Source organism: Conger conger, chromosome 5 (genome assembly GCF_963514075.1).
Source record: "Conger conger chromosome 5, fConCon1.1, whole genome shotgun sequence".
Lineage (NCBI taxonomy): Eukaryota > Metazoa > Chordata > Actinopteri > Anguilliformes > Congridae > Conger > Conger conger.
In genome coordinates, this window is record NC_083764.1 from 16,770,880 (window position 1) to 16,788,158 (window position 17,279).

At 45.5% G+C, this 17,279-nt stretch overlaps 1 protein-coding gene across 1 annotated transcript in view; it reads left to right on the forward strand.

Moving 5' to 3' along the window:
• Positions 1 to 16,974, forward strand: part of rngtt (RNA guanylyltransferase and 5'-phosphatase) — a 99,878-nt gene extending 82,904 nt beyond the window's left edge. Inside the window, exons 13-16 of the mRNA XM_061244109.1 lie at positions 1,950 to 2,050; positions 7,842 to 7,908; positions 14,412 to 14,535; positions 15,696 to 16,974. Of these exons, the coding sequence (XP_061100093.1) occupies positions 1,950 to 2,050; positions 7,842 to 7,908; positions 14,412 to 14,535; positions 15,696 to 15,862 (459 nt within the window). The 3' untranslated portion in view covers positions 15,863 to 16,974. The remainder of the gene's footprint in view (positions 1 to 1,949; positions 2,051 to 7,841; positions 7,909 to 14,411; positions 14,536 to 15,695) is intronic.
• Positions 16,975 to 17,279: the final 305 nt, after the last annotated feature.

Here is a 17,279-nt window from a genome sequence, read left to right on the forward strand (position 1 = left end):
GCTTCCGGAATGTTTATTCTGTACTATTCCTACAGACTCTGAGAGGATTCAATAAAGGATAGGTTGTGCCAGGTTTCTGCCCTGCTGTGCTGTGTAAGACAGAAAGGTAATTAGCTGCGAAGGGTTTGACGGTGGTGGTTCGTTGTATATGGTAGGTTAGAGACTCAGAAAGAAAACTCAACTGAACCACTGTTCTGCACGGTGCTCTTGAATGATAAGTTTGTTTTTGCCTGTCAGTGAAATAAATATTGTTTGACTGTGTGCTGCTGTGCTCATGGTAACTTAATTGACTTACGACTTTCAAAGCTTAGAGTCTTGTCAGGTCTCAATATGAAAGCAGCCATTTTATATTTCTCAGTTAGTTGCAACGTAAGTGTCAGACCGTGAAACCTGTATGTGCAGAATTTGGTGTTAATGAACTTTAATCAGTTCAGTGTCTAGAATAGGCTGTTTTGAAACAAGGGAGCTAATACACTGACAAGACGCAAGACACAAACACTGACTGGGAAGATATTGTTTTTAATAAAATCTGTTCTTTTCCAAACTGTTTGTCAAGATGTAGGTCTTATTACCATGTTAAACCGAAACAGAAAAACATTGTTTTAAAAGCACTTAAATTGTCTGGTGTTCTGCATGATTGATAATGTTTTTGTAGGATTTGGTATGGAATTCAATGTACCTAAATATTTTTTTTTTTTTTTTTTTTTTTTTTTTTTTCAGTGCCTCAGTCTCATCACCATTCCTGAAATGTTGTTTTAAGAGCAATCAATAGTTCTTTGGTTGCTAGGTTATCGGTGATGTTAAAACAAATTCCCTGATGCAGAGATTCTTTTGAAGATTTTTTTTTTTTTGTTGGTTTTGTTTTTATGTGCAATGTCTTGAAATAAAATTTCTGCTTTCTGTGACTGAATTAAATTATGTATTTCAGTCCTGGGTAAGTAAGCTTTTTTTTTTCATGCATTTGTCGCCAGGCAAACTGATTTATAGATCTCTTGCAGTAAACATGTCATGCGCTAATCTCATTTGAATTATTTAGTTTTAATGTGTATTGGTCATTCACCCTTGAAAGTAGGTAGGCCTTTCTGGGTTTCGATTCACCAAAGATGGCTACATACTATTGGGCACAGATTTCAGTGAAAGCTTTCCAATTTTGGGTGTCGAACCCAGCAAGAAAAGTCCATTTCTGTTTTCGCGGTGGCCACAGATTTAATCTGCAGTCCGGCTTTGCAGGACAGGGCTTTCTGAAGCACTGGGGAAGGCGCTTTGTCAAAACTTCTGCCACCATTTTACATTTTTGCACATCGCCCATTTATTTGTTCACCATCTCGGCAGTATAAAATAAAAGGTGTTTTCATACCAAAGGCCTTGGTGTCTAGGTTTTTTCAATGCGCCGGCAGCCCCTCTGTCTCTAACAGTCACACAGAATGAATATCTGAAGGTTCTTGGCGCCTCAGTAATGCTGTCCATAAAGCATTTTAATAACACCCTGCAGTCCAGTCCGGATCGAGCTTTAGCTGCAATCTCATGTTCAGAAATTGGGTACGGAGCCCTTGCTGTATTGTCATACAAGCTGCCATACTGTAGCCTGACTGCAGGGTCAGTCACAGTTGCGTGTCCAACTGCATTTATGTGACAGTTATGTCTGTAATGTATTTGTGCCATGATACCCATACAGTTTCTCTGTTCTGATGTATTTGGACAGAAGAATGTATATGGAGGATGGGTGTGTGGTCTGTGTTTGTGATGCATCAGTGTGAATGGCTGGTGATGCTTTTTGGTCGTAAATTTGTCAGGCGATGTGCTTTGGATACTGTGTGTGTGTGTGTGTGTGTGTGTGTGTGTGTGTTACTGCTTATGTTATGTATTATGTTATGTTTGAACAGTGGGTTTACTGGATATGTTTCTATAGCGATATACTGAACTAGTCTCAATGTGTACTGTATCTGCAGAAGTACAAGCCTGGTCGATGTGATGATATTCTCAAGTGGAAGCCCCCTAGCCATAACTCGGTGGACTTCCGCCTCAAGATCACAAAAGTGGGCGGAGAAGGGTGAGTCATCGGCACCTTGGAAACACACTGGCAGAAACTTCTAAGAATATGAACATGAAGGTCCCTTTATGCTACTTGAATCAGACATCAAAATGCATATCAAAGTAGGCTGAATCTCTTCACATGTTATATTGAATATGTTTTGTAACGGGAAGATACAGTAGAAAGCCCACATTTTTAGAGAGGACTATCACATAAGCATTATCTGAATAACTTTCAAAGAACTTTTGAATAACTTTTTCGCGTGAGATGCACTGAAATAACAATGAGATTGTTTTTTTGGATGAATTTTTTACATTTTATTATATATATATAAAGCTGTCCTTGTTTTTGCCACGAAATGTCACAGATGTAACCTGCTCTGCTGTGATAAGGATTTTCTGTCTCAGGGTTTATGTTAAGTAACCAGATAAGAAGGAATTCCCATTTGGATTCCCAGAATTCTGCGAGGTGTTGAAGGGGGGATTTAACCAGAGATCTCTGATCCTGACCAAGGAACCAAAGAAGAAAGGCCTCCTCCTCCCCTGTTCTTACTAAAATCCCATCGGCATTCGCCCTTTGACTTACGGCTAAATGCATGTCCTTTTGTTTTTAAACATACAATTCGTAGAGTACTGGAGACTGTTTGACGATGCGCTTTCCCTGGGCGCTCAGCGCAGATGGGTAAATACTGCCGGAGACTGCTGCGGGAGCCTTTGTTTCAGAGACGGCGCTTCTCCGCGGCCAAGTACAGACTGTACCGCGGCGCCGGGCGGAACGGGCCGGGGAAAGAGCGGCCATTGTACCTTCCCCTCCCTTGTTTTTGAAATGACAGCGAAAGTGGCTTCAAGGTCGCTCTCGCATTGAGAGCCGGGCTAACTTTCAATGCGCTCTCCCTCGGAGGGGACTGAAAGAGAAGGTTATTAAATCTGCTTTTGTCCCTGAGAAAGATGCAGGACTGAATGAATGCTGCTTTTTTTTTTCTTTTTTTTTCTCTCCCCTGCCCACGCACCATGGCCTTCAGCCGGTCTCCCTTTTCTGAAACCTCTTGTTCTCTCAGCTATCCTCATTTCTATAGAGAGTAAAGACCGAGAGACGAGTCGCCTGTTTCCAGAAAAGAACTAGAGACAGGCCCCTGGTTTGCGAGTGGAGAAGGTTTTCCTCTGGCCTGAATTGAACATTGCCCATTTCCAGAAATATCTAGAGATTGTTTGGCGGTGCAGAAGGTTTTCTTCTGATCGTCGTTAAGCGCGTTAATCTCTCCAGCTTTTGTGGCACTGGTGAGAAGAGCTGGCCTCACGCTTCTTACTCTAAGACTTCCCAACATTTCCTGGTAAACATTTTGGCGGGAAATTTTCCAGCAGGAAATTAGTCTTTGGGTTTTTGTTTGTCTGTGTTGCATATTAAGCAGCCAGTTCAATAGTGTTTTTGGGTGTTTACCATAAAACCTCTGGTCTGTGGGTTTTTCTTCAGATGGAGTTGAACTGAGTGTTCCTCTGTGCTTCCTCTATGTAGTGAGTCATAATTGAACAGCATGTTAAGTGAGTCCAGAACCCCACTTCCATTTTTTGGCTCATATGTCCGTAGAACATTATACCAAAAGGCTTGGGGATCACCCAGGTGCTTTTTGGAAATGTGAGATGAGCATCGATGTTTCAAATTTTTAGCGGTGGCCTTGCTACTGTCCCATGAATCCCGTTTTTCCCCCTGCTTCTTTCTTATTTTGGAGTCCTGAACACTGCCCTGAGCTGGGGCGATAGGGGTCTGCAGTTCTTTGGATGTTCTTCTGGGATCTTTTGAGTTGTCGTTGTGCCCTTGGATAATTTTTTTGGGGAAAATATTTTTTATCAAAAATGGAATACATTGCATTCCATACATTCCATTTTTTGGAGATAGGGTCACTGTTCTATTCTGGAGTGAGGTCTTGTCCAAGGATCACCTTATATTTGAATGTGCTACAATCAGTTTTTACCGGCTTACCCATACAAGGAGGAACACAGCTTTGAGAGTTGCTGATGTGGGTATACAGAATGCATCTGATACGGAAAACCTTTACACAACCTGTTTCCCCAAAGTTGTTACCGTCGTTGAAACTTTCTAGTTCAAACTAGGTGATGGAGTCCTGGCCCAGACTGCCGTAGTAATCCCACTGAGCCGAACCCGAGTCAGCTTGAGCAAACAACTGGCCACAGGCGATACTGATATTTCACATTTATCAGCCGCTCGGCAGAATTGGAGTGAGAGCTCTCTCAATCCACTCCAGGAGCATCTCAACGTGTGCCAGGCGGCGGTGCAGAGCGGAGCTTTCTGCTCGGAATGATATCTGTCCGTTCACTTCAAGCAGGAACGCCGCAGATAGAGCCTACCTGTCCTGCTTTTGTGCTCACCCCCGCCCCCCCCAGAATGACTGTTTTGCATGCAAATTGAACTGGCCGCAATGTCAAGCAGACCCCAGCCTCCCTCCGCGTGGGTTTGCTTTGCGATAGCCGTTCTTGTGAAGACCACTTTCTTCGCCCCACAGCTGCCTGTTTTTCTTTCCCTGCTCATCTGCAACACGCTGATTAGCACAGGTCGCTCGGTTTTTAAAGAGTTCGACCTCAGGTTCGGTGGGATACAGGCCCTTTTGTTTTTAGATTGAAGGGCCTGTTGAGTGATTCCAGTAAGCCCTGTGTGGAAACTGAGGCCTAACGGCTAAAGAGTTACACTGCAGATTAATGGCCGGCTTGCCGAAATCTGTGCATGCTCAATAAAAGCATTTCAGAATCTATTAGTGGCAATGGGGCTCTTCCTGCTCTAAGTAGGTTTCAGTTCAGTTGCCTCAATGCAATTTCAATCGAAATGTTGTTGCAGTACCAAGAGGGCAGAGTTGTTCTGCAGTTATTTTTACCAACACAGGAAGGGCAGCATTGTACACCGGTCAACATCCAACCCCCCTGGTCATTAGAGAGGAAGAAGGAAGAGGAGTCACCCCTTAATGAAGGGTCTTCAGCTGCTTCCCTGGCGATAAAGGGCGCTTTTACGCGGCACAGAGCGAGCGAGAGGGGACGCCCCCTACTGCTATTAAAGCGTCAGCCCCCACCCCCTCATTTCCTGGAGTGCGCTTCACGCTCATTAAGCTGCGGGGGGAAACAGGAAGCGTGCGTCGTGTAAACACCGCCGAGTTACAGCCACACGAGAGGCGCTTTGGGGATGGGTTTTTAAAAATAATTATTTTTATGGAAGCAGGTGGAGTGCGATGGGCGGCCCTCCTGAGGCCGGCCCGGAACGCGGTGCATGTGTGTGTGTGTGTGTGTGCGTGTGTGCGTGTGTGTCTGTGAGAATGAGAGTGAGAGTAAGTGAGTGTGTGTGTGAGAGTGTGAGAGTGTGAGAGTGTGAGAGTGTGAGAGTGAGAGAGAGTGTGAGAGTGAGAGAGGGGGAGTGTGTGAGAGACAGAGTGTGAGAGAGACAGACAGCGAGAGTGAGAGAGTGAGTGTGAGAGAGGGTGAGAGAGATAGTGAGTGTGAGAGAGGGTGAGTGTGAGAGAGTGTGAAAGAGTGTGAGAGAGAGGGTGAGTGAGAGACCAAGAGAGTGAGAGAGAGAGAGGGTGAAAGTGAGTGAGAGAGAGTGAGAGAGTGAGAGAGTGAGAGTGAGAGAGTGTGCTGGGCCTTGGGGTGAGACTGTTGTCTGGACGACGCAGCGGTAAAGCTCCCAGTGCAGCCAGTGGAAATGGAGCAACAACAATCCGAAAAGGGGCCCAGCCAGCAGCCGTCCAGCTTTTTCACGCCTGAAAGAAGGGCTTATGCTTCTGAAGCAGGCCCCGCTCGATTCCCCATGCTGTAATTACCCCTCTGGCATGGCGGGGTAAACGTTTACACGCCTGTGAAGCCCGGCAAGCCGCTAACCGTCTCCAGCGCTTATGGCGGTCTGCGAATGGATCACTCAAACTTCTCCATAACTACTAAATCGTGTTCTCTCTAAAGTGAACGTGGCACAGACCAGATGCGCCAATACCGTGGCATTGTAATTAATGATTAGGAAACCAAATTCACAACTGAAACGTTGCAAGTTCGATTCCCAGCTGTGGCACTGTTGTTGCGCCCTCGAGCAAGGCACCTGACCTGAATTTCTCTATTAAAAATATCCAGCTGTATAAATAAATCGCCGGAAAAAAAATGCCTGTGTAAGTCACTCTAGATAAGAGGGTCTGTTAGCATGCCGGAGTGTTTAATGTACAGCTGATTTTGTTTAGAGGATTAAGTGATTTGTTAAATACACCGACAAAATGCTGATCAAATGACACACAAGCGAAGGGAAGAAGAGTGCTGGGTTGTGGGCTGGAAAGATTTTCAGATTGTCGCCCTGTTTCATTCCTGTCAACAAGGCTTATGACCACTTTAAGATAATGGCCACTGAAATAAAATGGCAAATTCTGAACATTGATGAAATTTGTGAATGAGGTTTTTCACCATAGAGAATAAAGTGAACACTTGCGTTTGAGACAGCAGAACAGAATTTCCAATGGATGCAATGGGTTCTGACGATCATCATCCGCAAATACCCTCTTCATAAGCTAGCACAAGCCCTGTAAGTGAGCTGTGTCGATAATTCCCAACCTATGAATTATGAATGAAATCTATCTGCCTCTACCGGTATATTATATTTACTGTTACTCTGTTACATGTCATTTTAAGACTAATTTCGCGTTCATTTCTTTTATTGAGTAATGTTTGCAGTCTGTTTGCGGAAGCCATGATATTTTTGGAGTGAGGGCTGTTTCTACACACATACAGGAGGGAAACGTGTTCTAGATGTGGAGGTGATCAATAATTTTCAGAGAGATGAGAGCTATTTTACCTGGGAGCTGGGAGAGCCAGAGCGAGGCGTGTCTGTAAATAACTACCGCCATACGGGAGCGTTGCGAGTGAGAAGAATCGATAATAAAGTTTGCTGTGGAGGGATTGCAAGGAGTTCACCCAACCACAGACCCTTTCAATTTTTTAGAGAAAACACAAAAAGCAATATCATTAATATCCCAGTAACATCAATATTCCTATACACATACGTGACTAAAACAAAACGAGAAAAATACAACCGTATATGAAATGTAGCCTTTACGAGATGCCATTGGAGAATGTACTGTAAGAGGCATCAAACAAAAAGGTGTCCGGACAAGGCACAGAGAGGGCAATGTGGTGTTGTGTTTTTGGTATAGACGAGGCACAGAGAGGGAAGGGCGGTGTTGTGTTTTTGGTATAGACGAGGCACAGAGAGGGCAGTGTGGTGTTGTGTTTTTGGTATAGACAAGGCACAGAGAGGGCAGCGTGGTGTTGTGTTTTTGGTATAGACAGAGAGGGCAGCGTGGTGTTGTGTTTTTGGTATAGACAGAGAGGGAAGGGCGGTGTTGTGTTTTTGGTATAGACGAGGCACAGAGAGGGAAGGGCGGTGTTGTGTTTTTGGTATAGACAGAGAGGGCAGCGTGGTGTTGTGTTTTTGGTATAGACAGAGAGGGCAGGGCGGTGTTGTGTTTTTGGTAAAGACAGAGAGGGCAGGGCGGTGTTGTATTTTTGGTAAAGACAGAGAGGGCAGGGCGGTGTTGTGTTTTTGGTACAGAGAGGGCAGAGCGGTGTTGTGTTTTTGGTACAGAGAGGGCAGGGCGGTGTTGTGTTTTTGGTAAAGACAGAGAGGGCAGCGTGGTGTTGTGTTTGTCGTATAGACAAGGCACAGAGAGGGCAGAGCGGTGTTGTGTTTTTGGTATAGACGAGACACAGAGAGGGCAGAGCGGTGTTGTGTTTGGGCCAGAGGGTGCTGACGGAGCCGTGCTTTGTTTCCGCAGGTTGCTCACGCAGACGGTGGGACTGCTCTACGTCGGCAGCTACGACAGGCCCTTCGCGCAAATGAAGGTGAGATCGCGGGTCGGACTCCATTATGTTCCCCCTCCGTCCGGTTCCCATTCGCAGGCAATTACAGCGGGGCCCGGGATCCGCCCGCCTTCCTGTGTTATTATTCAAATGGGAATTGGGTGCAGAGCAGCGGCAATCAAACCAACAGCAGCGCCAGCGAGATAGCGCATATGCTCACCACTCCAGCTGCAGCAAACAAATTGGGTGCTCGAACAAAGGTCAGATCGTTTTGTCCAGACATAAATAAGACCCTACTCACACTGAACCGAAGTTGTAAACTTCAGATTATCCACAGTGTATTAATATTTAAAATAGAATACTTTTTTTATTGTTGTTGTATTCGTTTTGCCACTTATTTGGTCTTTTAATTGACATTACGAAATTGGTGAGAGCCGTTAATTGCAGGTACCAGGTTGTTGGCTCACTAAGCCACATCATATTTTTCTCTTTCTATTTATAGGAGACAAATTTTAGCTTGAGTGTGCACTCCTTATTTTGCCCAAGGCATTGTGCCTCATTAATTAATGCATAGTTTAATTCAATGTTTGATTAGTAATTTGACAATTATAAAAATTTTAACAATTTTTGTTATAATTTAAACAATTATAACAATTTCATCAAGTGGTATTTTTTTTTAATATATGTCTTCACATTTTCTGTTCCCAAATAACTGCCTTATTAGTGAGAATGTATGCCGAGTCTTGATTAGTTGGCTCTGGGGAATATTTATTAGCGAAGCGTGCTCAGATGTAGTGCTGGCAGAGTTGATGGTGACGCACGTGATTTAATCACAGCAGCAGTGCTCTAACGGCTCGTGCATTTCCCACACGCTGCAGACGTCCGCGGACTCCATGCAGCTGTTCGTCTCTGGTCATGCGTGCAGCCGCTATTAAAAAAAAGGACATTGAGTTACAGCTGCTCGTTCAGTTCCTTTGACTCCCCATAAAAAGCTGATCGAGATGACTTTGCAGAGACCTGGAAAAGGACAATTGTTAAACGTTTTCTCGCCCAATTATTTGTGTATTTAGAAAATCAATTGTGCACACACGAGAGCATGCTCTGTCATTTTCTTTCCTCATTTTCCTTCCGCTCGCTCTTCATCTCTTGCTCTCTCTCTCTCTCTCTCTCTCTCTCTCTCTCCCTCTCCCCCTCCCTCCATTACCATGGAAAATACAGTCGCACTCGCGGAAGCTTCTAGGCTGTTCATATTCTCGCCTGCACCCAGCGACAAGGTCACACATTGTCGTCGGTTCACCACCGCCCACGCGAGTCTCCCAGCGACATAGGACACCGCAGACCCTTCGGCTGGTTCCTCCACGCTCAACGCCGGCTCCATTAACGGGGCTGAAATTCTTATCATTCTTCTAATTTTATCTGCGGTTTAACCACCGGGCCTGACGGTGCTGCTGGAGCCCTCTGACTGTACACTGGGAACAGTCAGAGGTGCATGGGAGGGGAGGATCTCTGGCGTATGAGAGTAAATGGGTCAGGAAGTCTGGCTTTCATCTTCTAATGTCCTCTTCCCACGCCCAGCTCCTTCAGGGGGAATCGCTTCATTCAGCAAGATAAAATGATTAACCGTGCGCATTGAGGAAGAAATGAAAAAAAAGTTGACGTAACAATACTATGTAAATATGAGTCCGTCTTATTCTTCCCCATCCATAGCTAACCTCCCCCTCCCGCTTTATCTCTCAGCCAGTATTTGATCCGACCGGCAGCTGACAGATCATGCTGATGGATGAACAGGAAATAAAAACGGAGGGGGGCGGTGCACAAAATCAATCACCCACATCCCGAATGGTTTTTTTTCCCCCGTTTCTTTTAACGGCGCGTTTTTGCGACGGGTCAGCTGAATCGAGTGGCCCCGCCGCCATTTTGAAACGATCACGTCCGCGCTCGTCCCGTCTTAATTACTCAGGCCGAAAAAACAACAGCAGGCAGGCGGCTTCGAGCGCGCGGGGCTGCGTTTCAGAGCGTGCGGACTCTCTGAACCGCGGTAGGAAAGCTCGTTTCACAGGGGTCCTTGTGTGTCATTGTTGGGTGGGAATCGGACGCAGTGCCCGCGTCCTCTTTATCGCTGGCGTTTTCCGCTGTCTGCTCGACGGCTCCGCCCTCCGGCGCTTTCTCCGTCTCTTCCGCGGCCGACTCGGAAAGGCGTTTGGGGAAAACGGGGGATTAGACACGCCGTGCCGACGGTCGATCCCTCCCCGTGTTTGCTTATGATATATTATGTGTTTTTTGAGTGTGCAGGTTTCCCCGGGGTTCGTTTCCAAACGTCGATTCGGCTTTAATCGCGAAAGCCGCTAAACGAAGCTCCTCAGCGGCTGGAGAAACAATCGATCAAATCTGAATCACCTCCCACCTGGCGGCCTTTAATTATCACTTGCGGTGCCAGGTTTTGCTTTGGTAACGCTGGCGATAAGGAAGGCGCCATTTTAATCTCGAAAGAGGACTATCCAAAATGGCTTATCAGCATCAGTACAGTATTACATTTCCATACAGTTTAATGCCCTTCCCTTATTAAGGCGTCTCATCACACTTGTGCTGTGAAGACGGATGGTTATTGCCGCCACTGCTGCCAGACTTCCCCGCATTGTTCAGCGAGATGGAGGAAGACCTAAAATTCATTTACCGTCCTCGCTCCATTTTGCTGCAGAAGTCATTTGTCCAGCCTGAGAAAAAAGCCAGTGTAATGAATGAATGGAATGAATCTTTAATGAATCGACATCAACCCCCTTTCTTATCAGCGGATCAAAGGAGGCCATTTGAATAGCTGTTAAGACACCGCTTTGACATGCGATACGATTTGTGTACTCATAGCGGGGTAATTGCTGGCGATGCCTGGAACATAATGTATTCTCAGTGCAGCTCTGCAGGAGAGTGTTTATGTGTGTGTGTTATCTGCTAAGTGGGGACCCGATGTGCTCTGTAAAATCAAGGTTGAGGTGCTCCCTGTAGAGTTCAGATACAGCGAGCGAGGCTAACAAGGGAACCTTCCCACTCTCTCTGGAGTGATCAGACAGCCCAGCACTGGAGAGAGTGTCTGGACTGCCCAGTAATTGCGGCAGCAGAAAAACAGTAAGCACGGCCCTCCGCAGTTATTTTTCCAGATGCTAACCCAAAACGAGGGAGTTCGTACCGCCAACCACTCAAACCCTCTTACTTTCAGAAGTCGAAAGTTCTTTCGTTGGAAAGTCGGAACGTTCTGCAACGTTTTTCAACCTGGTTTATGTTTTGGCCGGTCGATGGAAAGGTTGTCAGCGTTGAAGATGTGTGTTCCTTTGTTGCATCGTTTCAGCGCTCTAAATCTGAAAAATGAGGCTCTGCGGTTTTCAGGACCTCTTTCCCAGACCTTACGACGTGCGTCACTGAGCGAGACGACCAGGTGCACCCGAACCCGCGCTCTGTATTCAGAGCAGAGCACTGGCCCCCTGCATGATTTCAATCAGCAGGTGAAAACATACTTCGCAGCAATCAAGCTTCCCTGATTGCCGAGGTACCCAATCCTCCCCGCGTTGATGGCGCGCCTTTGCTAGCACGTAGCCTAGCGCCCCGCTCCTGATTTTTCTGTTGCCACTGCTTTCCACAATCTTCCCTTCCAGGCACCGACAAACCAACAGTGGCCGACGTTATCTGCTGGCTTTACACATCACATTTTCAGAAAAAATAAGAATAAAAAAATCCCATGCCTCGGGAGATGAAAGTCAGGGATGAATACACCATCTTCCGTCAGATCCCCCCCCCAGTGCAGAGGAGTGCGCTGGCCCCAAAGGCTCCCCTTTTGGATGAAAATCAAAGCGGCAAATTCCTTTTCGGGGTGGGATTTCCCTCGTTGGTGCGTTTCCGCTAAAACGCGGACACTGGAGAGCAAACAAAATGGAATCTCTGACTGAGATGAATAGTGCGACCAATGAACGTGTCCTAATGAAGAATGGAGATTTAGCTCTGGATTCCCCAAGCCTGTCCGTAAAGGGACATAATGTACGAGGGGGGAAAGTGTGGATCGACGTACAAATCGATTCACATGGATGGATTTACGCGGATACACCTACAAATACAAATACAAAGGTTACCTGGGGGGGGACAGGGCGTTGCTGCAAAAGAGCATGCGTGCTCAGTCAACCTACCCTGTATAAATAAAGGTTAATAAATAAATTGAGTTTGTTCTGAGAGATGAGCTTTGTGGGTGCGGTGTCTATGGCTGGCTGGCTCACTGGCCATGCACGTCTTAATACACTACAACAGGGGCAGGCAGAAGGCAGCCAGCTGGCCGTATATGGTGGAGAGTGCCATTGCAGCTATCCTCCACAGAGCACTACAGACTGCCTCGTGTTATTAAAGTTCGCCCGAGTACCGGGAGACAATCCCCGGAGTGTCTGTGCCAGGCGTGATTAAGTCCAAAATGAAAAGAGAGGCAAGCCAGGAGGAGAGGAGAATGTAGTTCGGCAGATTAGCTGGGCTGACGGAATGTTTGTACTGTCATTTGTTTATTCACTTAATGATTTAATGAATTTAATTATTTACGTATTCGTTCATTTATATGCATCTACGGCTAGGGTATGAAAATGCACATTCACTCTTATTACGTGCTAGGAGGGGGAGTATCTGTGGCTGCAGCACGGAGCTTTAAAAGGCGCCACACCTGGTAAATTACAGCTAAAAACCTCCATTTTGATTTTTATCTGTTGGCAGGATAGTTGGTAAAAAAGTTATTTGTTTGCACTAAAAAATTATGTGCAGTCAATGGAGCGGCCTCCGAAGGCCCAGGTACCATGAATGCCAAGTGCCTGGCTGTCAGGTTTGCTCCTGAGTGACAGTTGCCATGGAGTTACTTGACTGAAGAACGCCTCATTGGCTGGCTCTATGGACTGCAAGCAGAAGACCCCAGCGTGTGACCTTCACTGGGACCGCATTTGCACATCCCTTGCATCTAAATGCGCCTGGACTGAAACCAACCAATTGGGTCAATCAGTCACATTGTACCAAGCACAATGACCTTCTCCAAGTGCTACACTGCAAAATGTAAATGGCGTATGCATCATACATGAATCCTCATTACACTAAATAATCAGTGCGTAGCGTGGAACCCGTAATGATAGATCATTATAGTGTGGAAACGGGCTGTTTTAGGTTGGGCCTCCGGATTCTAATCAAGCCAGCTCGGTGGAAATACGAAGTCGGTCAGGTCCAGGTTTCAGAAAGTAAAGATCACAGCGATTGGAGTGATTGGCAGTTTAAGCTGGTCTGCGAGGGATGACGGGCTGCTGAATCCAGGGCGTAATGAAGTGGATTTAGATAGATTATGTGGCGAGTGTCAGCGTTACACGACAAACAGAATCTCTCAAGCAGCTGAGGAGGGATCGAGGAGCCAAACAACCAACGGAGTATTCCGCCATGGCCGCTGGTCGTCCGACAACCCGTCTGTTTGTTTTGCTAATGGTGTGTTTCTTCCTTTAATTAATGCTTTTATGTTTGTTTTTATCATATTTTTTTAAATCGTAATTATCATATCACATCATTCAAACCTTGGGTAAGTGCTTGTTTGGGTGGGCATACTGATGATATACTACACACTTACTGGCTAATCCTGGGACAAAACTAATCTAACCAAGCTGTATTTTCAGTGTGCCAAGTTCAAAACTAAATTGCCGGGAAACTAGGACAATTCTCCTCCTGTGTTTAGGGATGATCTGAGCCCATTTCTGCCAAGCTTGGGCTCAGAGTCCTCAATGAACCTGTTTCTTTAAGACAGGCCTGATGTGTAATTTGCCGCTTATTTCCACTGAGAGCAGTGAATGCAATTGTATGAGCTTTTTACGGCCCAGGCAAGCCAGGTTTCCCGTCTCATTTCAGATGCTCACGTCGTTTGCACCACAGACTGGTGATCAGAATTTATGGATTCTTTTCATGTCCAAAATCCTCAGGTACCCCCTACACCAGGGATGTCGCGCTCAGGTCCTGGAGGGCCACAGTGTCTGCGGATATTTTTGGCTTCCTTTCAGTCGGCAGCCAGAGCAGGTCTTGGGAGCGAGATGCGTGGATGGCTTAGCCCAGCCTTTCCAAACCTCTTAGGGGTGTGCCTGGTGAATTTTCAAACGAAAAAAGAAGACAAACTTAAAAACAAACTCAAATGAACAAACCCCATTCCTAAAGGCAGAATAAATGTATTCAAAATGCAAAATGAAAATGTGTATTGCTTAATTAAAACGCTGAAAGAACATTTAGGCTTAACTGTCGACACATTCGCCCGCTTCTGAAAGTGGTGTGTCATGAGATTCTGGGAGTTTAAGCTGCTTCAGCCAATCAGAAACTTGAATCCATCACGCCAAATGCCAGAGATTTTAATTTAGATTGTAATTATGATTTTCTGTGTTCCTCTCGTGGTAAATACTGTATATGTAAATGAACCTTGATGGGCTGCCACATTAAGTGAAACGAATAGCATTTCACAAACAGTTTATTTTTCTACCTCTGTATGAATGGCCCCCCTCTCTCTCCTGCAGGTGTCCAAGGATCTGAAACAGTACGACAACAAAATCATAGAGTGCACCTTTGTCAACAACACCTGGGTTTTCATGAGACAAAGGGTAGACAAGAGCTTCCCAAACTCCTATGAAACGGCCATGGGTAAGAGTCTGCAGCCGCTCTGTCTATATTAAAATCTCCACAGTCCTCTTATCTCTGCAGAAGTAGAGAATGAGAATGCTGCTTATATTAGCAGCAAAGTTACTTTCTATGACTTTTTGACTGTCTGCGTATGCTTTGCCTGGACCATTGTGTTGTTGTTGGGTTGTGAGACATGACACCGAACTCGAAGCACCAGCATTTACCTGCAGCGAATAAGTGCATTTAATGAATTTGGAGCACGTATACTGTATTCGCTGCTTCAAGCTCATTTTTTTGTAATACATTGACATTCCGGCTTGGAAAAGTTCTTTAAAACCTTATCTCCACAAATCCCAGTTCCAGCTAAACACATGCAAATCCTGCTGGAAATGCATGCGCTTATCTTACAGCAATTTCTCTGACAAAAACCACGGCTCACAAAGCTCCTTTTAGACAGATTCTACAACTTAATTTGTTTCCTGTCCATATTTCTCCAGTACCCTGACACCTTCTGGAATTGGTCAGACTACATATTTTAAGTTCTTTGCTACATTTCTCTGAGTAGTCGTGTTTAAAAAAATCCTTTCATTTATATTTGACACTCTGACCCAGAGCAACATCCATGGCTGTCGTAGCAAGATATAACAGAATAGCAATAGCTCTTAAAACCCACGGTCACATATCAAACAAGCATGAACTTAAAATATATATTTTTTATAATAACCTTTGCATAGAAAAAATGTGTAGACATCTAAGAGTAACATACATTTATATCCACATTCAGCCTAATGATGACCTTTGAACGTATCATAACCTTTCCATGATGCCGAAAAATGATCACCAAGTGCCCTGCTATCATGTACGTTACACAGTATCAGATTGTATTTAGGGATTGGAGTAATCAGGTACTGTTTGCCAATTGAAGGACATGTGAAGAAGAATGCACGTGTAGGTTTTTAGTCACCATTTCTTACTCATCGTCTGCCTGAAGTGGACGAAAACCAAATGACAATCCCAGGCAAGTTGTTTCCGGGTGGTGTTGCGAGATGAATCTCACCCTTGACGGTGTTTCTGTGATTAAGGGCCCCATCCTCTCTATTGGGGGTGACTAGGTCCAGGAAGCACACATCATCGCACCTGTGTTAACTTCCTCTTGTCCCCCCCTCCCTCCCTCCCTCCAGCTGTGTGCAACAGCATCCAGCATCCGGTCACGAAGGAAATCCTCTTCGAGTTCCTGGACCAGAGCGCCCTGGGGGCCCCAGGGCAGACCCGGAAACAATCCTCGGACCCAGACGCCGAGCTCATGCCACCACCGCCTCCAAAGAGACCCAACCGGGCCGCGCCATAGCGCATCTCAAAGAGGGGGGTCCGCGGGGGTCCAAATGAACTGTGCTGGCGTGAGAAGAGGCCTGCTCCCCCAACAGTCCTCCCCTGGAAAAACTGACATTTAAAAAATCCCACAATCCCACGGCCATTTGTTTATCTGCCTGTTCGTGGCCGTAGTTATTATTTAAAGAGGTGAGACCAACATACATAGACCCCGTTAGTCATCCTGTTAAAGGTTACCCCTTGCTTTAATTACCATAGCTTGTTCTTATTAAAGATGAATAGATAATGATGAACATTGTTTTTTTATTTATTTATTTTTGATTTCTTTTTTTTTTATCTCACCAAACTGCAGCATTGTTTATAGAAAAACATCAGCTCTCGTAAGTGAAAAAGCTCCGGTCTATGCAGAACTTGTAAATCCTGTTTTTCTTTTTTTTCTTTTTTCTTTTTTGTTTTTTTAAGTGTCAGGTGGAGTGATGCCTGTTGGGAAGGAGAGACTTGGTCCTCTAATGATCCTATCTTGCAGTGAAGAAAAGTAATTTTCTCATGATAATGTTTATTAGAGCAGAGAATTCTCCCATGAAACGCAGTTAGGCACCTGGAGTCACGTAGGCCTGCAGCATATTTATCGAGCTTTTCACAGCGCATCGCTTTCTGTTCGTGCCGGTTTGTGTGCACTTCGGAGAAAGGCAACTCCCTTCGCTCTGATTGGCTTTCCATTCGCGATAATTCCTATCATCTCGCGGCCTCCAAGACCGCGCATCATGGGAGTGCAGGTTTATTTGTTTTATACGTGTATAAATCACTCTGTTTGACCGCCGACCTGGTTTTATATTGCTTACTTTTATTAACCTCGCCTCGACAGGGTTGCGTTTGACTTGTTCTGTCTCTGTCTGTCTGTCTGTCTGTCTGTCTGCATCAGGGGTGCAGTAAGGATTTTACCCATAGGAGTTGAGGTTGCATTAAAGGGGCAAGGGTCTGCAATCTGTGATTGCACTTGTCAAGAATGTCACGGCCCCACACGCCGTCTCTTACCTTCATAGAGTTTGGTTATTATTTTCTTAAAATGTCTTTTTTTTTCCTGCTTTTGTTGTTTGATGTGAAACATTAAAGCAATACGTTTCCAGTTTAGTTTGATCTCGATTTTTTTTGTACGGCGAGACGTAGAAGTCGGATGTGTGTTTCGCTTCGCAGCTCCAACGACGTATCTTGATTGTCGCTCCCGTTCGCCACCAACGCTGAAGATTTATGGCGGCAGTTGAGCCCTCGATCGACCGGAGAAATGAGTATGTGACACTCTAAATGTGTAATTAATGTCCCATTATTGGTTGTTGCTTCTGACTGATTATACAGTGACTGAACAGCCCTGTTGACAGCAGCCCCTGCCAGTCATCCTGATGGATAATATTTGGTGTGCACGCACGCCCGCACTGTTC